The 27,474-nt window shown below is 41.7% G+C and overlaps 1 protein-coding gene across 4 annotated transcripts in view; it reads right to left on the bottom strand.

Annotated features, from left to right (window-relative positions):
- LOC311084115 (uncharacterized protein) overlaps nucleotides 1–26,292 on the bottom strand; it is an 88,692-nt gene extending 62,400 nt beyond the window's left edge. For 2 of the 4 annotated variants that reach the window (XM_084115966.1, XM_084115967.1), the window contains exons 1-3: nucleotides 26,187–26,292; nucleotides 25,486–25,797; nucleotides 24,974–25,402 (exon numbers count right to left, since the gene is read on the bottom strand). In XM_084115966.1, the coding sequence (XP_083972092.1) occupies nucleotides 24,974–25,402; nucleotides 25,486–25,797; nucleotides 26,187–26,247 (802 nt within the window). In that variant the 5' untranslated portion in view covers nucleotides 26,248–26,292. Of the gene's footprint in view, nucleotides 1–22,090; nucleotides 22,588–24,973; nucleotides 25,403–25,485; nucleotides 25,798–26,186 lie in introns of those variants that run through there. The other 2 variants (XM_084115968.1, XM_084115969.1) reach the window with 2 other exon arrangements.
- Nucleotides 26,293–27,474: the final 1,182 nt, after the last annotated feature.

Below are 27,474 nucleotides of genomic sequence, written 5' to 3'. Positions count from 1 at the left end.
ATTTAACTAACTCAATGCCTTGAAATTTCAAAGTACAGATATCATGTCCAAACTCATTAAAATGTCTCGCCACGGGTGACTTAATATCGTGATTGCGTATATTACTTTTGTGTTCGTGTAATCTTGTTCTTAACTCTCTTTTTGTTTTACCAACATAACAAAGCCCACATGGGCATTTAAGCAAGTAAACAACAAAGGACGTACGGCAAGAAATTCTCCCTCTCACAGAATATGTCTTGCCGGTCCGTGGATGTGAAAAGGAATTACCCATAATCATCGCATTACAATTAATGCAACTCCTACAAGGGAAATTGCCCGGATCTAGGGCTGTAAGCCAATTGGTAGGCGAAGTGTAAGAATCAGCTCTAACCAGCATATCTCTCAAATTACGTGATCTCTTATAAGCAAAAAGCGGAGGGTTTTGAAAAGTCTGGCCGATCTGTGTGTCACTCGATAAAATATGCCAATGTTTATTCACTATTGATTTGATTTTACCCGAAAGGGGAGAAAATGTCGTAGATAAGACAACTCGATTATCTGAAATGACTGTTTTTTTCTTAAAAAGTGATTCACGTTCAATACCACGTACCCTGTCCAAACTCGAGTCGAGATTCATATTATCGTAACCTTTTGAAAGGAACCGGTTATATACTACTTTCACCTGGTTTTCAAATTCTTCATCAGTACTACAAATCCTTCTTATACGCAAAAACTGACTATACGGGAGGCTTTTTTTCATAGAAGGAGGGTGATAACTTTTAGAATGTAAAAAATTATTCTTATCTGTGGATTTACGATATACTGTCGTCTGAAGAGTCTGTCCAGTAGATCTAAAAACCTTAACATCAAGAAACGATATAGAAGACATACTGTATTCCAATGAAAATCGTATGGAGTCAAGTCTGGAATTTAAGAATTCGTGAAATTGATTAAGTTCTTCAACTGTTCCACTAAAAACGAAAAACACATCGTCAATATATCGAAACCAACACTTCAAACAGTGATGAAAAATGTTACTTGAAGAATACACAAAGTCTGCTTCAAATTTGCCCATGAACAAGTTTGCGTAATTAGGGGCAAATGGAGAACCCATAGCCGTACCTTTCACTTGATGATAAAAACCGTTTTCAAATTTGAAATAGTTCATGGTCAGCACCGTATGTGCCAGATCCCATAAGAACTTTGTTGGAGGCTTGTCAACATCTCTAGATTTTAAATAATGTTCTAAAGCACATAAACCTAAATCATGTGGAATATTAGTATATAGGCTAGTTACATCCATAGTGCATAACAAATCATCATCTGATACATTGACATTCATCAGTTTACTCAAAAAATCAGTAGTGTCCCTTAAATATGAGGGTAATGTCCAGACAATTGGCTTAATGTGCCAGTCTACATACTGAGAGATAGGCTCAGTTAAGGACTGGCAACCGGCCACGATTGGACGGCCTGGAATAGTTCCCTCGCATTTTTTGTGGATTTATGGAAAAACATCAACCAATATTGCATATCCATAATTATTATAATGGATATAATTAAATAATACTTACACTATAACGTAAATTCCCAGCAAACACATTTACGTTGTGGCAACGTCTCTGGCGCGTTGCATTTCTGCTATGGCAACGTCGCTGTCTACGTGCTCGCAACTGTCACATTCACCGTCTGTCTTCGTCTTCACTACAGTTCCCAGAATCCTCCTTGTCTCCTCACCTGAACTCACTCCCTTCATTTACCACCTGTTCGTCATCATCTGCATCACCTGTCTTGTGTTCATCTGTCTGTGTATTTAAGTTCCTGGTTTTCACTCATCATGGTCGGTTATTGTTTGTGCATCAGCACACTGTTCAGTTTGTTTGCCCGTTGAGAATTAAACCTTTGCTGTTTTTGTACTTTTGACTACGCATCCTTCATTCATCATCTTCATCATCTACCCATGAGCGTGACAGAATAACCGACCCAACCAAACATGGAGCAAGGGAGTTTGTCTCTGGAAGAATATGTTGAAATATACCTTGACTACTTCCAAGATGTGAGTAAAGATCCACATATTCTGAAGATGACATTTTGGAGTGGATTGAGTAATCCACTAGATCAGATGCTCTTGTGGGGCGATTTTCATCTCCCCTTCACGGAGTTCATCGACCGCACTCTTTGGGTGTGTGGTTCCTCCTTCACAGTGGAAGTTAATCCAGAACCAGCTATCTCCGCTGAGCCACCCCTCTTCATCCAGAGCATCGATCCAGCCGTGCCTGCACATCACGCCAGTCCAATCGAACCGGCACTTCACGTCAGTCCAGCCGAGCCTGCACTTCACGCCAGTCCAGCCGAGCCCGCACTTCACGTCAAATCTGCTGAGACCAAAGCAGTATGCGCCGTGCCCGCCGCCGAGCTTGAGACTGAGAACATCATGCCTGCAGAGAGGTTCTTCTCGCTGGTTCCGCCTGGCTTGGATCTCCCTTCGCCACTGGTTCCGCCCAGCTCAGAGCCCTCTTCACAGCTGGTCCCGTCCAGCTCAGAGCCCTCTTCGCCGCTGGTCCCGTCCAGCTCAGAGCCCTCTTCGCCGCTGGTCCCGTCCAGCTCAGAGCCCTCTTCGCCGCTGGTCCCGTCCAGCTCAGAGCCCTCTTCGCCGCTGGTCCCGTCCAGCTCAGAGCCCTCTTCGCCGCTGGTCCCGTCCAGCTCAGAGCCCTCTTCGCCGCTGGTCCCGTCCAGCTCAGAGCCCTCTTCGCCGCTGGTGCCGTCCAGCTCAGAGCCCTCTTCGCCGCTGGTTCCGCCCAGCTCAGAGCCCTCTTCGCCGCTGGTCCCGTCCAGCACAGAGTCCTCATCGCCGCTGGTCCCGTCCAGCACTGAGCCTTCACCGCTGGATCTGCCCAGCACCGAGCCCTCATCGCTGGATCTGCCCAGCACCGAGCCCTCATCGCTGGATCTGCCCAGCACCGAGCCCTCTTCGCCGCTGGATCTGCCCAGCTCAGAGCCCTCTTCGCCGCTGGTCCTGCCCAGCTCAGAGCCCTCTTCGCCGCTGGTTCCGCCCAGTTCAGAGCCCTCTTCGCCGCTGGTTCCGCCCGGCTCAGGGCCCTCTTCGCCGCTGGTCCCGCCCAGTTCAGAGCCCTCTTCGCCGCTGGTCCCGTCCAGCACAGAGCCTTCTTCGCCGCTGGTCCCGTCCAGCACAGAGCCTTCACCGCTGGTCCCGTCCAGCCCAGAACCTTCTTCACCGCTGGTCCCGTCCAGCACAGAGTCCTCATCACCGCTGGTCCCGTCCAGCACCGAGCCTTCACCGCTGGATCTGCCCAGCACCGAGCCCTCATCGCTGGATCTGCCCAGCACCGAGCCCTCATCGCTGGATCTGCCCAGCACCGAGCCCTCATCGCTGGATCTGCCCAGCACCGAGCCCTCATCGCTGGATCTGCCCAGCTCAGAGCCCTCTTCGCCGCTGGATCTGCCCAGCTCAGAGCCCTCTTCGCCGCTGGTCCTGCCCAGCTCAGAGCCCTCTTCGCCGCTGGTCCTGCCCAGCTCAGAGCCCTCTTCGCCGCTGGTCCTGCCCAGCTCAGAGCCCTCTTCGCCGCTGGTCCTGCCCAGCTCAGAGCCCTCTTCGCCGCTGGTCCTGCCCAGCTCAGAGCCCTCTTCGCCGCTGGTCCTGCCCAGCTCAGAGCCCTCTTCGCCGCTGGTCCTGCCCAGCTCAGAGCCCTCTTCGCCGCTGGTCCTGCCCAGCTCAGAGCCCTCTTCGCCGCTGGTCCTGCCCAGCTCAGAGCCCTCTTCGCCGCTGGTCCTGCCCAGCTCAGAGCCCTCTTCGCCGCTGGTCCTGCCCAGCTCAGAGCCCTCTTCGCCGCTGGTCCTGCCCAGCTCAGAGCCCTCTTCGCCGCTGGTCCTGCCCAGCTCAGAGTCCTCTTCATCGCTGGCTCCATACTGGGGAGCCTCCCCAGGAAAATTTTTTGGGGGGGCCAGACGCCCGAGGGTCCATCAGTTCCGCCCTGGACGCCCGAGGGTCCATCAGTTCTGCCCTGGACGCCCGAGGGTCCATCAGTTCCGCCATGGCCACCCGAAGGGTCCGCACCGCCGTGGCCGCCCGAGGGGTCGTCTCCGCCGTGGCCGCCCGAAGGGTCGTCTCCGCCGTGGCCGCCCGAGGGGTCGTCTCCGCCGTGGCCGCCCGAAAGGCCGTCTCCGCCGTGGCCGCCCGAAGGGTCGTCTCCGCCGTGGCCACCCGAGGGGTCGTCTCCGCCGTGGCCGCCTGAAAGGCCGTCTTCGCCCTGGTCACCTGAACTGCCAGCTCCGCCCTGGAGGCTCCCTGTCCTGCCAAGCCACGCCCTTGTCAGCCTCCAGGGCGCCCACCCTCCCACCCCTTTGTTGGTCTGTCTACGGCGCGAGGACGCGCCTACCGGGAGGGGGGAGTAATGTCACATTCACCGTCTGTCTTCGTCTTCACTACAGTTCCCAGAATCCTCCTTGTCTCCTCACCTGAACTCACTCCCTTCATTTACCACCTGTTCGTCATCATCTGCATCACCTGTCTTGTGTTCATCTGTCTGTGTATTTAAGTTCCTGGTTTTCACTCATCATGGTCGGTTATTGTTTGTGCATCAGCACACTGTTCAGTTTGTTTGCCCGTTGAGAATTAAACCTTTGCTGTTTTTGTACTTTTGACTACGCATCCTTCATTCATCATCTTCATCATCTACCCATGAGCGTGACAGCAACATTGTAACAACGTAGAATTGTAAGACGCGACAGGGCTGTAGCAACGTTGTTGCGCGACATTCAGCAACTGAGAGACGACGTTCTGGCAATATTTTTATATGCTGCTATATCCCCCATTTAGCATTTTGTTAGATAATTATATACTTTTTATCGTTTATTGTTTACCTATATTATTATTTAATGGGGCTATCAACACCTGCAAGTGTACACTTTGATCAAACTCTTCGAAGAGTAAAAATGACAGGTTTCGTTAATTCAACTTTATTAAAACTGCATCATTTTGCACTTCCAAAAGTAATACATTTGTGAAAAAAAAGAAAAAAACTAATATACAAATTTATTTTAAGTATAATAAATAAAACATAAAAAGCAAAGGCAGATCAGAACATTTAATGAACAAAACCGGGTCTGTATGGCAGACAGTAGCCGAAAGACGGACGATAGAGCAGCAAAGAAACGAATGAGACTAAATAGCGGAAAAATCGAATGAAAAACTAAACAGTGCAAGCGAGGCTACATTAATCACATTAGAAATTAAAGTTGTAGGTTGTGTTTGATAGCTGAGGTAGGCTAAACGCAATACTCACGTATCCTTGCTCGATGAAGAACGAGACAACAATGAGCCCAACAGGTGGTTGGGATTTAAAAGGCTGATTTTCGCGCTTCAGGGCAGTGACGAGTACATTATGTAGTCCAGTGGTTGTTCAGTCACCCTAGGCACAACCTTATGCAATGGCCCTGAACGGTGGTTCAATGTCAACATTGTGACAACCCTGTAACAACCTTCACCACACAATGTAGTTATAGCAACTTTTTGGCCATGTTGTTAAAATGTTGTTAGAAGGTCAGGTACGTTGCGCCAACGTTCTGTGTTTGCTGGGTAATTAGAAGTGTAATGCAAAAAAAAATGGATTTTTACGCCTATTTTGAATTTTACTCGATTACAAATACAAATACTTTTCCCCCCTCAACAAATACAAATACAGATACAGATACAAATTCCCGTTGCTTTGCACATAACTAATACAGTTTTATGGTTGAAATGTAATAAAATGTTCAAATGAAAATGTGTTGAATTTGCAGGGCGAGCTCAACCTAAAGCCTAGTTTGAGCTTGGTCTGCGAACTTAAAGGGATAGTTCACCCAAAAATGAAAATTCTGTCATCATTTACTCTCCCTCAAGTTGTTCCAAACCTGTATGATTTCCTTTCTTCTGCTGAACACAAAAGATGATATTTTAAAGAAGGTTGGTAATTAAACAGTTGCTGGTCCCCACTGACATACATAGTATTTTTTTTTTTCCTACTATGGAAGTCAATGGGGTCCATCAGTCGTTTGGTAACCGACTTTCTTCAAAATATCATCTTTTGTGTTCAGCAGAAGAAAGAAAGTCATACAGGTTTGGAACAACTTGAGGGAGAGTAAATGATGACAGAATTTTCATTTTTGGGTGAACTATCCCTTTAAGGGTCATAGGAAGAGAGTGTGTGTGTGTAGCTATCGCTACATGACATGTTTAAGGGTGTTAAAACCACATGTGTTTTTGAAGAGAACTTGGAGCATCTCTTGCTTCACAGATAGAAAAGGTGTGAAGCCGAAGAGAGGTCAAAGGGGCTGGAACAGGGGAACTTTCCATATAGAGCTTTTGGTGTGTGTGCTGCATAAGACAAGAGTGATAAGATCTGTAGATAATCTGAATATGTGCTTTCACAAGCTTATGTTAGTGAAGGGACTCGGATAAGTCCCAAGCTTTACCTTATAAGGGAATTAACTGTACTAAGATGACAGCCCATAGATAGAAGGCGGCCCAAAAAAGAGGGTTTTTGTAAGGGTTTTTTCGGGTCCACAACTCGGGTGAAGACTCTCATGTGTTTATTATTCTGAATCTTTTTAATAAAACAAAGTCATGTTGTGGTGATTCGTAAAACTTGTTAAACAAGTCTCAGAGTAATTTTCCCTATTATTATTTCATGAATTTAGTAATGAAATATTAATGCTAGCGAACGCCCAGTGCATTCGAACTCCAGATTGATCTGGTTCGAGGCTCCGCCGTGTGTGTGCGCGTGTGTGTGTCTGTGCGCGGGTGTGTGTGTGTGCTCCGCCGAGGACCCTGAATCGACATCAGACATCCCTAATCTGAAAGGTAAGGGCAATGTTTAATTTAAACAGATTATGATTATGTCTGAGAATGATTTGATGGGAACCACCAATCAAAGACTCCCAGCATGCATTGCGGCATGAATAAATTATGCAGATGCAATGTCTCAAATGATTTTCATTTGTTGCTGTAGTTCTTGTGATTTGTTTAGTAGCTTGTTTTGTGACGGTCCAAGATGATCTGTTTATCTGAATATTTTGTTGATTGTTGCTGTTGTTGAGACTCGTACACTGATTCTTGATGTGTGTGTGTGTGTGTGTGTGTGTGTGTGTGTGTGTGTCATGCGGTTTTTGTTTTGTAAATAATTTCATTTCCCTGTATTTTTCCTGTAACATAAGCAGCTTTATTTGGTCTTCTGTGCTGATAAATGTTATCATTATTTGTCTAGAATGAGAGGCTGCTACCGTTGTCTATGTTAGCCAGTTTTTGTATTTGATTTGTATAATGTTGTGACTGAGAACAAGAGAGATAGAAAGACTCATTTTGATGTGAGAAACAAACTTTAATGATTACAATCACTGCACACAAGCTTTTCTACTCTAATTTCCCAAATTTTCCATAATTAACGCTGCACAGTTTCAAGTATAGATTTTTCATCCTGTGTCCGGTGTTGTCACTAACTCACATACCAGGCCACATATAGTTACAGCTCCTCCTTTAATCATCATCAGCTCCTCCTGTGGTTATTATCTTCCTGTTTATCTGATCAACTGAGTGATTAAATCCTGCTAGAGTTGCTGTATAGAGACACGATGCCACAGTGAAGTGCTGCTTTACATGCGTATTGTGAACCGCACTATCTCAACACACATCTGCTCTGAACACAGTTTATAAGATATTCTTTTGCACACGAGAGCATTACTGTTAGTCTCCCTTCCTTATTTTAGCAGTTTCCTGAATTATAAAACAGATTTTAAAAGTATTGTAAAGTAATTATTAGCATCAGCTTGGTAAAATAAACCTGCATTTGCACATGAGCGTCTGTAAAGCAGATATTAACTGTCTTCAGGGATTTTCTACACATGGATTATAACGTTCTGCTTTACTCTCTCCAGCCTTGAGAAATATATCAGATCCAGACTCCTTTATCAACACTACAAATGCTCTGGAAGATCTGGGATGTATTTCTCAAGCACCACTGATTTAACTTCCGCCTCACTGAACTTCTGGACCACTTTGCTAAAACACTTGAACGAGTCGTTTTCGACCAACTATCTACATTTCTCACACAGAACATCCTCCTGGACAACAACCAGTCTGGCTTCAGAAGCGCCACTAAACTGAGACGGCCCTGCTATCGGTTATTGAAGCTCTGAGACTGGCAAGAGGAGCCTCCGAATCCTCAGTTCTCCTCTTGCTGGATCTGTCTGCTGCTTACAGTTAACCACCAAGAAGAGCATCTCAGGAACAGTGCTTCAAGTCTGACCTCTCAGTGGGTCCTTCAGGGTGTCGTGAGGTGTTTAAGACCCAATATCTAGCTCTCGGTTATTGAAGCGGCTTCTCAACTACAACTCGCTTCAGTGGACTTACAGATACATTACCAGCTCATGAAGGGGAATTAACATATGTGACCCCGCCTGTGAAACCCCGGCTAAAGTCGCAGAATCGAATTATGAGTTAACGAGTGTCAAAGTAGTCATAGCCATAAAAATGACAAATAGGCCATGTGTGTTTATTGCTGTAAATGATAGATTATACCAATGATTTTGAGATACAATACTTACATTTTCATTTATAACATGATAAATACTGAAATTAAGGATTTTATTGACACTATGTTATACTTTTGTGAAAAAAAAAAAAAAAACGTACGTGGGCTTCCTCAACATTGATTTCAATCGTCTCTGGGTTTATTTTGCGCAACAACACTGCTGATTCTTATATCATTCGGTTCAGGAACTTCGTTTCTGTGTCTTTTCTATTAGAAAGAGTAAAAACAGACTTTAATATCAATCTGCGAGCGGTAATCAGGTCAACACAACGGAAAAAAAAAAAAAGAGAGAGAGATTTAAGCCGGGTTTAGATGTCTGTGGTGATTTTTTCTTGTCATAACCAATATTTTAAGCACTGCTTATTTGTTTTGTAGCTCAGTATTCTGCCAATACTATTAAACTTATTTTTAGGACATTTTTGGCCTGCTACGTGTTATTTGCTGGATGGTAATGCGTTGTTTTGACATCTGACACGGCGACACCGAAGTATGAGCAGGAACGGAAAGCTGCAGCTATAAGATATCTTATTTTGTGTTCAGCAGAAGAAAGAAACTCATACAGGTTTGGAACAACATCAGAATGAGTAAATGATGACAGAATTGTAGTTTTTGGGTAAAATATCCCTTGAAATTTTATTTATTTATTTATTTACTCCAGATTTATTCAATGTTACACCGTGGGCCAGTAAGAGAATGATAATTTCAGCGAATGAGAAATGTTATGTTATTTAATTGATATATTATTGACATTTTTTTCACTGATATTACATTTTAGCCTACTAAAAAAGTTATACAAATCATTCCACTGAATTAATAATAATAATAATAATAATATGTTTATTTTATATAGTGCCTTTCTGAGGACTCAAGGTCGCTTTACAATAATTACAAATGCACATAACATAGAAACATGACATAGAGAGGATACATATAAACTGTGAAGGATAACATAGTAGAGGTATAGTACATATAGAATCAGAACATTCAGGGGTCAGGGAAACAAGTGACAAAAAGATGTGTTTTAATGCGGGTTTTGAAATATTGTAGTGATGAGAGATTGCGGATTTGTTGTGGAATTGAATTCCAAAGAGTTGGCGCAGCGGTGCAAAAAGCCCTTCCACCAAATGATGATAGTTTGTGCCGTGGGATTGTCAACAGACCGGTATCAGATGATCTAAGTGTGAGGACAGGTGTGTATGTAATGGATGAGGTCAGAGATATAGTAGTTTGGGGCAAGACCATGGAGTGCTTTGAATGTAATAAGGAGTATCTTGTACTGAATGCGATAGCGGATGGGTAACCAATGTAGACTGCGTAAGATGGGAGTAATGTGGGAAGATTTCTTAGTGTAAGTGAGGACTCTGGCAGCAGAGTTCTGGATATATTGAATTTTATTTAACCCTCTGGAGTCTGGGTTGTTTTTGGGGTCCTTGAGATGTTCTGACATGCCCTGACATTTGTGCTTTTTTCAGTTGCTTATAAACATATCAATGGCAAAAAAAAATTACACTCTATTTAGCACCATAATATGTGAGCCACATGTATGTACATGTTTTCATTTTTGAGAGAATAATGTTTATGCATGGTTATTGAAAAAAACAAAAAATTAAAGTTTCTGAAGACTTTTGACTAATGGATGTCCTCGCCTAGAGTTTTTTCTTCAAAATGATGTGAAAATCATCCTGCCTAATCATTCACATAAAACGATACATTGATTTAAGTTTTGCAAAACACTTTTAGTTTGGAAAGCCAATATGCGGATGGGGCGTAAACGATCATGCATATTTAGTAGTTCACACCTGATTAGACAATGCCCCTGCATACTTAATGAGCCATTCATTCAGGTGTGTCACCTATAGCTAACTTAAATATACAAGCTTCATAAAAATGATCATTCTAGAAGAAAATTTCAGATGGCATTTAGAGGCTTTTGCATCTGAACTCTTCATATATACACACATATACATATATATATATATATATATATATATATATATATATATATATACATATATATATATATATATATGTACACTACCAAATTGGTTCACAGTTGGAGGCATCGCATTTTTTTTTTTTCACAAATTGTGCTTGCAAATTGTATAATATCCAAGGTAAACATGTCTAGTAATTGTGCAGTTAATTCTCATACTGTATTTTCAGTTTTGGAATATTTATCCTCTCCACAAATTTGTCACTAATAAAACACAATTCAAATTATTTAAAGAAAAAAAAATATATTTACTTGTTTACATCTACCTTAAAAATATATATTTTTTATTAAAAAGGTTACAATTAAAACAATTCAAGTGTAATCTTTCTTTTTAAAAAATAAAGTATACAAAACGTATTATTTGATGACTTTATTTTTGATAATTTTTGATATTTTTCCTCATCTCAGTATAGCAATAGAGTATAGTAAAAGCTGTTCATTCAATACAGCAGTATTTGAAAATCGATAATATTTTGTAAAATTACATTTATATTTGCATTTATGTCAAAACCTAGACACTTTATTTCAACATATTTCAGTCGATTTTTACTCATCTCAGTATAGCAATACAGTTTGCTAAAACATCATCATTCATTCACACACGCGATTTAAATTTAAACTGTCTTTTTGTGAGCTGTGGTAAACAGCGCGCATCTATGCCGTTCATTCATTCATAAACAGAAACCCGATTCACGTGAGAAGGAAAAAAACTTACTACACCATTCCTCAGCTCGCTCCTCGATATACCCGCACTTCTGAGGTACATTTTCCATTATTATTATTCCTCACAGTGCTGTGAGACGGTGTAAACAAGTAGGCTACAATGATCTGATTCAACTTGTTTTCTCGAGCTGATATGGGGGCGTTCACAGTTTGCACGGATTGCTCAGTCATTTGCGTTTGAATAGCGCGCGCTCTCCGAGGGCGGAGTCACATTACAAGTAATTAGATGAGATGAGAACGACTGTCATCTTGCTCTTTTCTTACAGATTACATGAACTGAGAATATTTGTTTTTTATATAAATTACTTCATTTAAAAGAAGAGAATTCAAGCTTCATGCCTGTGTGTCTGTATATCTGTTTGACTGAGTATTCGCTGAGTTACAGTTCATTTTCGGACGCGTTTCAGAATGGACTACACGGACAGAGAGAAGGCAGAACTCGCTTCGTGTTTATTTTTCTTTATTTGGCAAAAAGCACAACACTTTGTTTTTATTGTGAGTATACACAAAAATAATACACATTTAACAGAATCGATTGATGTATGAAACTCCTATGGAAAATCAAAGTCAACAGAGTATTTATGAGTTTCTTTTACACTGATAAAAAAAAAGCGAGCTGGTATCGCCGGCGATACCGTCGACCTCAGGGGGTTAATGATGAATTTGGTAGGCCATAGAAAAGAGAATTGCAGTAGTAAAGACGTGAACTGATGAAAGCATGAACTAGGGTCTCAGCATCACTGATGGTAAGAAATGGACGTAAGCGTGCAATATTGCGAAGGTGGAAGAAGGCAGATTTAGTGAGAGAGGAGATGTGAGGAAGAAAGGAAAGAGAGGAATCAAAGATTATACCCAGGTTTTTGACAGTGGTGGAAGGTTGAACCGGAACTCCAGCAATATTGAGATTGTCAACACAGACCCGGGATGTAGTTTGAGGTGAACCAATAAGAAGTAAATCTGTTTTGTCTGATTTTGAGAAAATTACTGGTCATCCAAGCATTTATTTCATCAATACAAGCTGATATGGAAAGCGTTGGGAAAGGAGAATTGCGTTGGGAATGGATGTATAGTTGGGTATCGTCTGCATAACAGTGGAATTTGAAGCCATGATGACGGATGATATCACCTAGTGGAAGCATGTAGATAATGAAGAGAATAGGCCCAAGAACAGAACCCTGAGGAACACCGTGCGGGACAGAGGCAGAAGTGGACTTTGACTGATGGATGGAGATGTAATGCTGGCGATCAGACAGGTAGGAGGTGAACCAGGATAGGGCAGTTCCAGAAATACCAAGAGCAGAGAGTCGTGAAATGAGAATACTATGAGAGATTGTATCAAATGCAGAGGAAATGTCTAGGAGAATTAGAATACTGGTGGAGCCGGAGTCAGTGGCCACAAGGAGATCATTAACAACCCTAAGAAGTGCAGTCTCAGTGCTGTGAAGGGTGCGAAAACCAGATTGAAAACATTCATAAAGGTTGTTGGATGACAAGTGAGTTTGAAGTTGAGCAGCAACCACTTTCTCAAGCAGTTTTGAAAGAAATGGTAAATTAGAAATAGGTCGGTAGTTGGCCATGTCAGAGGGGTCGAGGCCAGGTTTCTTTAGGACAGGAGTGACGGCAGCAGTTTTAAGTTCCAGAGGAACAACACCAGTGCTTAGAAGTTGAGTGATGAGAAGTGAAATCGATGGTGAAATAACAGGTGCACATTTTTTGAGTAGAGTAGTAGGAGCAGGATCAAGATGACAGGAAGATGAGTTAGCTTTGTTAATTAGTTCAGAGATATAAGCAGGGGTTGGAGGGGCAAAAGCAGTAAGAGTACCAAGTGTAGAAGAGGTGGGGAAGACATGTGTAACAATAGTAGAGGTAGTGGATGGGAAGAGAGAATAAATTCTATCAGTCTTACTTTGAAAGAAGAGCAGAAATGACTCAGAGAGGTCTGCAGAGTTACTCATAGCGGGTGCAGGAGGGTTAGTGAGTTTGTTGACTATAGAAAACTCGTCTGCCACGTCGAGAGATGAATCTTCTCAGTGACAGCAGGAAAGCATCTGTATCAAGGCTTTCTAATAGATCCAGATGCACCAAGCGAGTTGTCATGCATTTGTAGACAATGCCCCACCTTTTTTCAGTGCGGCGACCGATCCTCACTTGGAAAGGTCCAAAGCAATCAACTCCGGTTGAATAGAACGGTGGCTTAGTGAGTCATAGCCAAGCTGGTGGGTAATCTGCCATCTTCGGTACATCGGGCTTTGCTCTCCATCGCCGGCACTCCAGATATGAATCTTGATGCTTTCGAATTGCCTCTCTACCACGGATAATCCAAAACCTTCGTCTGATCTCGGCAAGAACTCGTTCTGGCCCAGGATGCAGTAGTGACTCATCAAAATCCTTGATGATAAGCTTTGTCACGGGATGGCTTGGGTCCAGGATAACTGGGTGGATAGTATCCAGGTCTAGTCCTTCAGCATGCCTTAACCTGCCACCGACTCTGAGTAGCTCCGTGGCTCCTTCATATTCTGGTGACAGAGATGCGAGACGACTGTCTGAAGGAAGAGTACGTCCAGCTTTGAGAGCTCTCAATTCTTCAGCAAAGCAGTCCTCTTGAGCCTTTTGTAACATCAGCTTCTCTGCTTGCAGAAAATCGGCAGCGGGAAAGTGTACTGTAGTATTAGCATCAGCCGCCCCGTGAAGGGAGCTAGCAGTTTCCTTAAGAAGCTCTTTCCAGTTGGAGAACTTACTGGGGTCCGGAAGTTGTGTTGGCAAGATGCTGGACACAGTTCCCACGAAGGCAGACTTCCTTAACTCTGTGGTGTCTGGTTCTACCTCAGATGAAGGCATGTTGGGCCACTCCCTCTCAGACAAATGGAGGAAATGTGGACCTTTGTTCCAGCGATGATCCTGTACCATCTCTTGCAGAGTGAGTCCGCGGGTTATATCATCAGCTGGATTGCTTAGAGTATCAACATACCGCCATTGAACAGGGTTGGTCAGGTTCTGGATTTCTGCGACGCATGTTCCCACGAACACTTTGTAACGGCAGGATTCTGATTTGATCCACTGCAGCACAGTTGTGGAGTCTGACCAAAGAGTGATGTGCTCAGGTGGTACTGCAAGCTCTGTCTCGATCACTCTAGCCAGCTGTGCGCCTGTGTCGACATAGAACGAGTGCTCGATCACATGCATGAGAGGAGAGTCTGGTGGTTTGTGGTCTCTGACGTGCTGCTGCAGGGCAAAGACTGCACAACAGGCGCTGCACGTTGTTCCGAATGGTAACACCTCCCATTGGAATATGCGTGGTTCAGATGTCCTCTGCATGTCACGCCACAGGAATCGTAGGAGTGGTTTATCACTGGGCAACAAGCGGATCTGGTGGAACATCGACTTAATATCTCCGCTGATGGCCACAGCATGACATCGAAACCGCATCAAGACTCCAATCATGGTCGGACCGAGCGTTGGTCCCGGCAGGAGTTGGTCATTCAGGGACAGGCCTTTAAAGGAGAAGGAACAGTTAAAGACTACTCTGTCCTTTCCATTGTGGTGCACCATATGATGAGGTACATACCACGACTCTGTGGACTTTGCTGCCTCTTCTGTAAAGATTTCCGCGACATAACCAGACTGAACAAGTTTATCCATCTCCTTGCAATATGAGGCTGCTCGAACTCTGTCCTTGGCCAACCGGCGCTCAGTGCTGCGTAGGTTAGGCATCACGGCATCTTGCTGAGCACAAAGTTGGATGACTGGCTGACAACGCAACAGTGGAGTAGCGTAGCGCTGGGTACCATCGACAGATACACGTTCGGAGGCTGTCTGTAAGAAGATGAGTGCCTGTTGGTCTTGCTTGGAACACGTTGCAGTCTTCTCACTGACATAGGGGACTGTGTCAATGTGCCAAAGACGTTCCACATTCCTGAGGAGTTCAGTATATGAAGACTCAGTGGCGATGTGCAGAAGACTGGTGAGAAGAGACTGGCATGATGTCAGAAGGACCTAGCAAGGACCAGCCTAGCCTTGTGCAGATGGCTATAGGACCGCCAGATGGGCCTGCTCTGACTGGCTGTATAGGAGTGAGAAGCTGAGGCATATCAGAGCCGATGAGGAGCAGAGGTTGGACTCTGTGGATAGGCGTCAAAGGAAGTCCTTTGAGATGCTCATAGCGCTTCTGGAGAGCTGCTACTGGGTATGTGTGTTCAGATAAACTCAGACTGCTTGCAGTGAACGCATGTTGAATCCAAAACTTCTTGTTTGGCTTGAAGATGGGGGATACATGAAAGCTAACTGAGGAACCTTTCAGTTCCTTCACCTCTTGCTGGACTGTCCTCAGATGAAGCGTCTCTGGATGCTGAGAGAGTTGTAGTTGCTCTACAGCTTGTGGGAGGATAATCGTTCTCTCCGCACCATCATCGAGCACTGCAAATGTCTCAAGAGTGCGATCTCCATGATGCAGGAGCACTTTGACAACCTTCAGCAACACTCTCTGAGGGCTTCTGGGCTGCTCAATGTAGACAATGGGCTTCGGATTACTGACCATCAGCACTTTCTGGGATGACTCTTGAATGGCGTCATGGAGGACTGTAAGGTGTTTCTCTTTGCAAATCTTACAGGGGCATTTAAGCGTGCAGGCTGTAGCTTTGTGGCCGCGGCCGCATTTCCAACATCTGTCGCCTTCCTGGATCCACTTCTTAATCTCAGCAGTAGACATTTTCTTAAAGTCGGGGCATGAGTTAAGGTAGTGCTCCTTATTGTTGCAGAACGGACAATAAGGACTGAGTTTGAAAGCTTGGGACTTCGAATGAAAGGTCTCCTTGTTGGCTGTCTCACCAGAGCAGAGGAAGACTGACGCTATTTTATCTTTGGGCTTTAAACTACATTGATCTCTCTTTGGAAGGGTAGGCCCTGTAGAATTGTAGAGAAGAGTAGCTCGACTGGCAAGACGCTTGGCTTGAGCCTTCATCTGCAGCCACGCAGCGAGGTCGGGCAGGGAGTAGGTGAGCTCTGAACCTGGCTGCAGGATGCCGCGAACGAGACAATATTCCACAAATCCATCTCTGTGGGAAGGAGACATTTTGCTTAAGAGACGGTCAACATGGGAACCACACCTGAGCTCGTATCCAACAGGTCCCTCTAAAGTGCGCAGCATACCGACCAGCGACTGGACTGAGAGAGCGAAGGAGTCGAATGCCTCTGCGTCTCCTGACTTAATGGCTGGGGAGTTGAGTATTGCCGCTAGTTCACTTTGAACCAGTTGTCTTGGCTGGCCATATTTGTCTTGCAGAGCTCCCAATGCAGATGTATACGGTGCGGGGTCATACATATATGATTTGGCCAGCTGCAGAGCACTCTGAAGCTTGAGCTGACTCAGGAGAACTTGATATTTATAGTGCTCGCTGAGATGAGGGTGACTATTCATCAAGTTGTCGAGCGCCATCTTCAAAAGTGCGAAATCACTTTCTTTGCCGCTCTCGAAGAAGGGAAGTGTCGGCTTGGGAATGCCGTAAGATGTAGCAATCAGGGTCTCCATACCCGGGTAGGTCCAGGGTGGTGCCGTCTGAACTGGTGTTGCAGTTGGCATACTGCGGTGAGTATACTGCACTGCAGGAGGTGGCGATGCCACTGTAACTGCTTCTGGTGGCATTGTGAAGCTTGTACTGGTAGCTGGAGCCCCTAGGTACTGAGACGGTAGACTAGTTGTGACAGAAGACCTTGCCATCGGTGACGCTCCACCTGCCTGTACCGTGGACAGGACAGGAACGAATGAGACAGGTACAGATGGAAGTACAGAGACTGGTACTGCAATCGGTGCTGCGCTGACAGGAACACTGATCTGGGCACTCGTGACGGGATTAGCAGGTGGTGCTAATATCTGAGTAGGAACAGTGGAGAGAGGTGTTACCTGAACTGGCTCTGGATTTGGCTGTTGCACAGGTGGATGCTGCATGGGAACCAATGGCACCAGAGGTGGCTGTTGAGCCAATTGTGATGGCAGAGGTAGCTTGGAGAACGTAGCAGGAGCTGACGACGTAGACAAGGAATCATCATTTGTCCCTGTCAGGTAGGTCTTTACAAGACTGGCAATGTGTACCTCCTTCTCGAGTTTCTTCAAGCGCCTTCGTCTTCCCATCTCTCTAGCTATTCTCTCTTTAGCCAGATGTGCTTCCTCTTGTAGCCGCTGTCCTTCTCTGGCTTGTGCATCCAATGCTGCCGCTTCTAAGTCAGCTTTCCTTTCCTCTTCTATTTCCTGTTGTAGGTCAGCTAACTCCAATCCTTTGATCTCCTCCTCTAAAGCAGCTTCTTGTATATCAGACGTACTTCGAAACAGATGGAGTCCGTAAGATAACTGAGAGGACCGTCGTGAATGTGCAGCTGACCGGTAACTTGTCAAACTCCTAGCTCTGGTTGACTGAGCCTGGTCTGGTTGTCCTACAGGGGTAGAGGAGGCTTGGACCACAGGCTGTTGATAGGGCAGAAAAGTGACTTCGTACTGGGCCAAATGTGCAGGTGGACGAGGGTCTCTCTTGGGTCGGTCCGATGACTCCTGTTGCTGACCATCAGTTGCTGACTCCATAGTGTCGGTGGAACCCTAATCCGGCTCGAAGGAGCAATGTAAAGTATGGACTAGTGGTTCGTTTTAGGATGGGAGCACTACAGAAAGATTCCGGCCAGAGAATCCTTTATCAGCTTTATTTTCAAGATCAGGATGCCAATATACAAGTTCGTATAAGTGTGTATGTGGTCTAAACAGAGAGAAAGAAAAAGAAATAATGCAATGGTAAGAATAACTGATTAATAAACAAATAAAGGAATACTATACTATGCTCATTGTCATCATTCACAACAGTACAGTACATAAAATAATAATTTACGTTAATACAGTGCAACAAAATATGTCACTATTATGCCCTTTAATATCTATACTGCTGCACCTTTAATTGGCTATGCAGCATGACACTGTATCACTATAACACTCGATGCAGGTAGCACCAAACAAACAGTAAATGCACTGCACTCAAACACAGAAGCATATCTCTAAATAACTAACACAAATAAAGTCTAAATCGACATATAGAGGGCTAATTATTGCACACAGGAAAAAATGTCGCATATTACATCACGCTCTGGCATCATGACTACACTAATTAGTCACGCAGTTCAACAAATAAAACTAGTTTGCATGAACATACATGAATTTCAAAACATTCATCACAACGCAGTACAAACATGCAACAGTAGTAAAAACTTACTTGCTTTTCATAAAACGCACACGAAAGTAAAGAAAAGGGTCTCTGAGTCTTCTCTCATCATGCCTGAGCGCGAACAACTGAGCAGCGCGCTGCATTTCCTGTCCAGGCGCAGTTCACGTGATGGAGCGTTCAAACGCACTTAGAAAACTTCAGCGCTGAACAAATAGGCTTTCAGACACCCCCAATGACTAAAGGGCCAAAGAAGAACAAAAGAAGTAGAGGAGATTCAAAGGTTTTGTTTTTCAATCTGTTTTATTCTAATTCCTCTATGTGGAGGAAATAAATGTTCTAAATTTGCTCTAAGCAAATCAAATGTGAGCAAAAAAAAAAAAAAAAGAGCGATAAACAAAAGTAATTTGTACAATCCGACCCCCCAAACATGAAAAGAGCTTAAAGAAGTTAAAGAGAAAACAAATAACGCACACTATAACCTTCTAAACAATTATATGTTATAAATTATATGCGATTTTTAATACTGTGGATCAGTAGCCTACTATTCCCGGAAGCAACCTCCGAGTGGCCCAGCCCATGGTCCCGTGTCGTCAAAAACGCATATGTAAATTCGAAATAGTGCGCGCAGAAGTACATGCGCAAAACCGTTTTGTAAAATGATATATGAATTATTTTTATTTTATCATATGTCATTTTACAAAAGGATATTTTACAAACCTACGTTTTGCGCATGTGCTCCTGCACGCACTTTTTCAGTCAGAACACAGCAATCAGAGGAGGACGCGCTGAAAACTGTAATGCTGTTCTCTTCCTTCATAACTCGTACTGAGAAGGTTTGAGTTGCAGAGGAATTTGTGACTGTTTCACCTGTTCAACCACATCAAAGTTTCGTAATTAGTAAGTCCGTGCTTTTTCTCTTTTTTTTCTTATGTGCTGAAGGGCCGCTGTGCCTTGGTGAAACGGTGTTTGTAGCCTACGTGAAGAGCTCTTTTCCAAAACGCCATAAACCTAAAAAGCTGCCTCAAAGATCCACCAAAAGAAAATGATTATGAATATGTAAAGTATTGCAATAAGACATTTTAATTGTTTATTAACCCTCTGGGGACCACAAACGCGCCCGCGCGTTTTGCTCGTTTTTTTTTTTTAGCAATGAAAATAAACACTAAATGCTCTGTTAATTTTGATCTTTCATTTTCGTGTAATACATCAATCGATCCTGTTCAGTTTCTATTTTTTTCTGTATACTCACAATAAAAATAAAGTGTTTTGCTTTTTGACAAATAAAGAAAAATTAACATGATGCGATTTCTGCCTTCTCTCTGTCAGTAAACTCCCATTTGAAACGCGTTCGAAAATGATCTATAACTCCGCGAAAATTCAGTCAAAAAGGCAAACAGACCCACGGGCATAAAGCTTGAGATCGCATCTTTTAAATGAAGTCATTTATATAAAAAACAAATATTCTCAGCTTCTGTAATCTGTATAAAAAGAGAGCGACTCCTGTCGAGCTCATTACGAGCTCATTCACAGTAATGTGACCACTCCCCGGAGAGCGCGTGCTATTCAAACGCAAATTCTGAGAACTATTTCATAGCTGTGAAACGCCCACATCAGCTGTAAACAAAGCGCGTTGCGACTCCTCGCGAGTGAGACATTATAGCCTACCTTATGGAGAAAAGATTCCTCAGAACAGTGCTGATGAGGAGCAATATCTCCTGAAATGAGGAGCAGATTCCGCTGAGGAGTGAGGTAGGCTGTTTTCTTTTCTCACGTGTGGAATAACGTTATGGAATAACGTTAGTGTAGGCCTATGTAAACCGCAAAAAGATGAATCGCATTTCTATAATATGACTCGCCTTTCTGTGAGATGAATGAAGGGGACATATTTGTAAAGAATGTTTAGCCTAAATATGAATCGCGCGTCTGTGTGTGAAAGAATAAACTGCTTTGCTATAGCCTACTGAGATGAGTAAAAATCGACTGGAATATGTTGAAATAAAATGTATTTGTATAAGCAATGTATTAAACTGCAAAAAAAAATACTATTTTTGTCAAAAATAAATTCATAGACTAAGATGTTAGATGTTCCAATGTTGGCTATATTCAAACTAATGAATACATATGATAAAATGTAGGCCTATAATCTTTTTTTTTTTTTTTTTTTTACAAAGAAAGAGTACACTTGAAATATTGTTGAAATTGTAATTATTGTTGTAATTGTAACATTTTTAATAAAATGGCAAAACATATTTACAAGAGAGATGTAAGCGAAATCTTAAATGGTCAATATAAGTCTTCTTCTAAATACATCTTTTGTCCTTGCATTGTGGCTCAGTCAGTTTCACACCTGAGTGAATGGCTAATTATGCAGAGTGGGTGGGACATTTATAATCTAAGGTGTAAACTATTTACTTTTTATGTATTAAATGAAGGAAATTTGTTAATGAAAAAAATATTAAAATTAAGATACAATTAATACAAAACGAAATTTGTTTTAAAGAAAGGATTTGTGCTTTCTGTTTTGAGGTGTCTGTGAAAGTGTGAAAGTCTTTTAGTGCTGCTTTCAGAGCGGATTTATAGCGTTTTGGGGGAAAAATGGATGGATTTATAGCGTTTTGAAAATATTTTTTTTTACTTTGAATTTATCATCAACAATATTGTTGTTTGATTTAATAATCACTGTTGCAAGAGGTGCCTTGTTCTGTTTTTTTTTTTGTTTTTTTTTTTTGTAAGCGGAAAAATGTAGCCTACGTTTATATAAAATAGCTTGTCAACTAATGCAAGTAAATTTAAAAAGACTTACTCATCCGAAATATTATCCACGGCTGGATCAAGTCGTTCAACGTTCGTCGCTCAAAATACAAACGTCAGAGTCCCGCTCTTGAGCAAAATTTTAACTCGTGTCATCTTCCAACAGCAGGAAAGTGAATGAATGAAACTTGCTGGCTTGAAGGCATTTCGGGGGGCGTTTACCTCATTTTGCATAGATCACCTCAGCACATTATCTTATGAATAGCGCGCTCTGCGAGTGGGTGTGAACTCATTACAGATAATTAGATGAGACGGGAGAAACTGTACTTCTCTTTAGTTTCATACAGATTACATTGCAGGAGAATATTTGTTTTGAATGTGAATTGTTTTATTTAAAAGTAGAAATTTAAAGCTTTCTTTAGACGCATGTTTCATGGTTGTGTGATAAGTATTAGCTGAGTTTCAGCTCTTTTTCCAGACGTGTTTCAGAAAGATTTTTGCGGAGACAGAGTGAGCTGAAAGCGCACCCTGTTTATTTTATTTATTTAAAAATAAAAACAAGGTTTTGATGTTAATGTGAGTGTACACAAAAAATGAAGACCCTCTATAGTTTATAATCATGTATTTATTTTATTTATATGACCACAAATGACGGATTTTTTTAAGTTTATGTTGCTGCTATGTGAAAAAAATCCAGCAAAACGCGCCGGCGCGTTTGTCGACCTCAGAGGGTTAATGTGTTATAAGGCACATATGCATGATTTTATGTAGAAAACATTGAATCACAAAAAAATGACTTTAGCTCGGTTTTCACAGGCAGGGTCACATATTCATAACAAACATCTCAGGAAAGGAGACTTATTAAACACAACTGCAGAGGTTTATTAAGAAATTATAGCAATCATTCAAAATGAAAAAAGATGCTAAAAACTGGAATGAACAGACAAGATCCAAGAATCCTCAAATCAGCTCCATCACACAGAACAGAGAGAGATTATACAGTCTGAGTCTGTCCATTACTGCATTAATATTATATTTAAAGCAGTTTACATATGAAGCGCAAGAGAATGACTTTCAACACTGTAGGCAAATATATCCATAAAATCCATATAAATGAAAATAAATCTGGCTTTTTATATGTAAAAAAACAAACATTTGAATCTAAATTCATTCATCTGTGCATTTGAATGTTTTCGTATGAAGCGTTGTATGTTTTAGATGCCGCCAATACATAGATATTCCACAGTAGGATCTGCTGCTGTAGTTCGGCTTGATGTCTTCTCAGAGTTTGAGCTTCTGACTGGAATCAGTGTTGGTGAAGCGACTGGATCTGCAGAAGATGAATGTTCAGACGCATTATCTGTAGGAAATTAACCCTCTGAGGTCTGAGCTGTTTTCTGGGCCCTGGAGGTGTTCTGACATGCTCTGACATTTCTGGTTATTTCTGTTACTTGTGACATTTTCATGGCTAAAGTCTAATTACACTGTATTCAGCACAAACTCTGCTACAATAATATATCAGCAGCATGTATGTAAAAGTTTGTAGTTTTGAGATAATGACATTTATGCGTGGTTTGTGAAAATACAAAAAAAAAATTCTCACTGAAATAAGGCCATGAAACCCATACTGATTATTTCTTCACAAGACTTTTGAAAATTGTATCACGTAGCCTAGAATATTTGCTCTAAAACTATGTGAAATCACCCTGCCTGCTCATTCAGATAAGACAATATATTGATTTAAAATTTTTACGACGTGTTTTGTGTGAAAAAGCTTTATGCGGAGGTCATTAATATGTATTGTTTTCACACCTGAGAAAGACAAAGACCCTCCCCTGATGGCCCTATTAGGAGCTATCAGGCCCTGTCATTCTGGGCAACCTTGCACAATACTGTAAATGAGGAGATTTAAAAAAGAATGGCTTTTAAATTGTTTGGATTTATTTACAACACAACATAGTCCAAAGATACACACAACAAATGCCAAAAAAGCACTTATTGAAAACAATGATCCAAAGACAGAGACCTTTGTGCCATTCCTAAAAACATTGTACATACCTTTCATTTCCAAGGTGTTTGATTTTCACTTTACCATGTTCATGTACAGAGACTCATGTGAATGTTGAAGTCAGCAGGACTCAGTGGCATCTGGTCCCTGAAAAAAAAAAGTGAACATACTGATATCAAGAGAAAGGCCTGCACGATTTTGGGAATAAATTTGAGATTTTTCTGGTTAAAATTGCTTTTTAAATTTCACAGAATACACACACACACACACACACACACAAATGTTTCCAACAATATATAATATAATGATAAACACCATGTTTGTTGTGCCTTGTAGGCATAAGCTATGCAGTGCTGGATAAAATAACAATAACCTGTAGCAGTATAAATCTTCCAAAAGATTTCAGTAACAACTAAGCTAGAGAAAAATATATTGATTATCATGTTACTTCAAATGTTTCCATTCGTTATGATGATATGAAATGAGATAATAGTAAAAACATGAAGCCGTTTGCTTTTCAAACGCGATTGCGCTGCAAAATATGATACATTCAAACGCGATCGCGCTGCAAAATATGATACATTCAAACGCGATTGAGCTGCAAAATATGATACATTCAAACGCGATCGCGCTGCAAAATATGATACATTCAAATGCGATCGCGCTGCAAAATATGATACATTATGGTTACCATATACATATCTACGTTTGAGCAGATATCCACAAACACAGTAACAGTAAATACAGGTCTAAATATTATAATATTCACCATATATCTAGCAACAGTTCAACTGCAATGTGAAATTTATGCAACAATAGCAAACTAATATGTAAGAATTTCTTACCTTACATCTTTCTTCTGTCTTTTTCTGTCTTATGTCTTGTTGGTTTTATACAAATTACTTAAACAGAGAATATTTGTTTTCAGTTTGAATCCGATCATTTAAAAGTACACACTTAAATGTTTATAAAGGTATATGGCTCATAAATGTGTGACAAGTATTCGCTGAGTTTTGTTTCAGTTTATAGACGTGCTCAAGAAAAAAAAGTTCACCGCAATGGAGAGGCAGAACGCACACCCTGTTTATTTTCTTTATTTTACAAAAGCACAATGTTTTGATTTGATTGTAAGTGGACACATACAAAAGTAGAAATATCACAGATTCTTTTTTTTATATTTCTTTTTTCTGTATGACCATAAATGACGGAGTAATTTAAGTTTATAGTGCTACAATGTGGAGAAAATCCAGCAAAACGCGCCGGCGCGTTTGTCGACCTCAGAGGGTTAACATCATATATTCATATCAATCATGACCTGCAGTTTGTGTTCCATCATCACAGTTTACAGTGGCAGTACTTGAGAAGAGACTGTACTGTATTATACTGTGTTACTGTATTAATGTGTTACTGTATAATTTATTCATCATCGCATTTATCGCATCATCTGTAGGACATTAACGTCATATTTTACAGTGTCGTATATATGTTATACCTTATAACTCCTAAAACCGACCTCCTACATGGGTCATACTAGGCTTTAATACACTCGTCTGATTTATGCAATATATCATGTATGACCCATGTAGGAGGCCAATATTGGGAATGATAAGGATTGTTGTGCAGTTTATGACTTTGAACACTAATATTTTACAACTCCAAAACGTATGAAGCCATCAGAAAGAGTAGAGCCGATCTGTGGAAGTTTTCACAAATCTGTCAGAAAAGAGTGTTTTCTCACCTGAATACTTGACAGTGTATCTGACTGAGGTCTCGAGGCGATTTCCCTGAGTAAGCTGACATCTCCACTCTCTGTTGTCATCTTCATTCAGGAGTGTTGTAGTCAGAGTGAGGATACAGTGATATTGATCTGATGATGATAATATCTGATATCTGGAGTCTGTCTTCAGATCAACACCAGCCTGATTCACCCACAACAGCTCAACTCCCTCAGAACGGACCCAATCATCACAGGATGATCCAGCATCAAATGAATACAACTGACAGGAGAGAGTCACAGAGCGGCCTGGACTGATCTCAGTCTGTGAGGATGAAGATGATGATGATGATGAAGATGATGATGATGATGGAGATGCTGATGTTGATGATGTTGATGATGAAGATGATGATGATGATGATGATGATGAAGATGATGAATGAGACACTGAAACTGAACACAAGACACAAATCACAGACTCTTCAATCAAGGGAGAATCTGCCCTTTTTAAATTGACCACATAATCATAAACTTACCATGAAGAACATTCAGATAAACATCAGCATCAGTTCCTTGTTGTTCTCCATTCACAAATTGACTGCATCTGTATATTCCAGAATCTTCTCCTGTGACGTTCTTGATGTTCAGAGAGCAGTCAGACTCCAGACTCAGTCTCTCATGTCTCTCTGTGTCTTTATTCTTTATCCCTCCAGTAATCAGTTCAACTACTGAACCACTGAATATCTTATAATAGATCCATGTAGTTGATTTGCAGTCAGAAAGAGTTTTATTACAGGACAGAGAGACATTTTCACCAGAACTGATGAACACATCCACTTCACTGGTTCCTGAAACACAGTATATCTCAGTGATCACTATGATATTTATTTATAAATGAAACATAAAACACACCAGCATAAAAAGCAGAAGTTTTAAATCATAGTATTTTTCCTGACTTAAAGCAAACAACACACTCTCCAGAATAAACTATTAGTCTTTATCAGAGAGCTGTTCAAATCACTGACACACTCTTAATATGAAGATAATTCTTCATCATCAGATGTTTGAGTGACACTATGTCCAGTATCAGGAATAATACAGTATGATCTGTGTGTATCAATACACAACTCTGAGATCACAACGTGAATGTGTGCAAGAATAAACTGAGCATGTTCAAATGAACTCTTTCCAGACTAATTCCACTAAATGTCTTTAGAGAAAATACAGATTTCTTTACCTGTGAGAAGTGAAGAGAGAATGATCAGTCCCAGCAGACACAGATCACACTTATCAGACATCTTCTGTTTCTGTCAGTCTTGCTCTTCATTATATATAGTTACAGCTCCTCCTTTAAACATCATCATCTCCTCCTGTGGTTATTAACTTCCTGTTCATGTAATCTGGATTAAATAATCAGATTCCAAATATATAGTACTTGTAATTAGATTACATTACATTTTAATATCTTAGAAATATAGAATATTAATTTTTTCATCTTAGAAATATATCTAAATTACGGTCCATGTTGCCTTTTTCTGTAGCAGAAAAAATAATTAATACTCTGTTTTTTTCTAGAATTGACTATTGTAATGCCTTGTAGGCGGGAGCATCGAAATCTATTCTGCACAGACTTCAGTGGGTACAAAATTCTGCTGCACGTATTCTGACCATGACCAGACAAAGAGATCACATAAAACCTGTTTTAGAGACATTGCACTGGCTGCCTGTTAAATTTCGTGTTGATTTTAAAATTCTTATGTTGACTTACAAGGCGTTAAATGGACTTGCTCCGCAATATCTTTCTGATCTATTAGTACCCTACATTCCGACCAAGCGGCAACATTCTAATCTGAAAAATTAAGCCTACCCGGAAGTGCGAAAAACTGCAATACATCTAAAATCCGCTAGAGGGAGGTCCCAAAAGGGAGCAAATGTCCATAGACCCCCATGTTAAATGTACGTTTTCACAGCATAAACTCATGTTTTCACAGGTTGGTCCCATGGACTTTTATTGTATTTTCCGATAGGTTCCGAGTGCCTGACAACTGTGAGGGGGGTGAATTTTTTTCTAACTCGTTAGTTTAGATCGTATTTAGATATAAAATATATGACAAATAAGGGCGTGGTTAACTTTGATCGACAGCTTGATTGACAGCTGAGCATAGGCTGCGCCGAGTGGAATTTGTCACCGCTAGGGCCGAGGACAACCACCACTCCGGAGGAGCTACACCAAAAATACAAAAAGGCGGACAACGACGTGATGTAAAAGCTTGATTCTTTTTATTGAATATAAAAACACTTTAAAGGAATGTCACTAAGCTTTCCAAGTGCTGGTAGCATCAAACTTTCAAACACTCGTGCATGTATCAAACCACTTTAAATCTTCACACGTGCTCACTTCAATCGTCAGACACTGCAATGACACACCACTTAACAGTGACAAGAGTACCTTCACTTCAGCTCGTCGGGCCGGCAAATCCACTATGATGATACTTTCAAAGGGAGACACCACGTTCGATCCACAA

The sequence above is a fragment of the Abramis brama genome (assembly GCF_963993115.1).
Source record: "Abramis brama genome assembly, chromosome: 1".
NCBI lineage: Eukaryota > Metazoa > Chordata > Actinopteri > Cypriniformes > Leuciscidae > Abramis > Abramis brama.
This window is presented reverse-complemented; position numbering and strand designations above follow the sequence as displayed.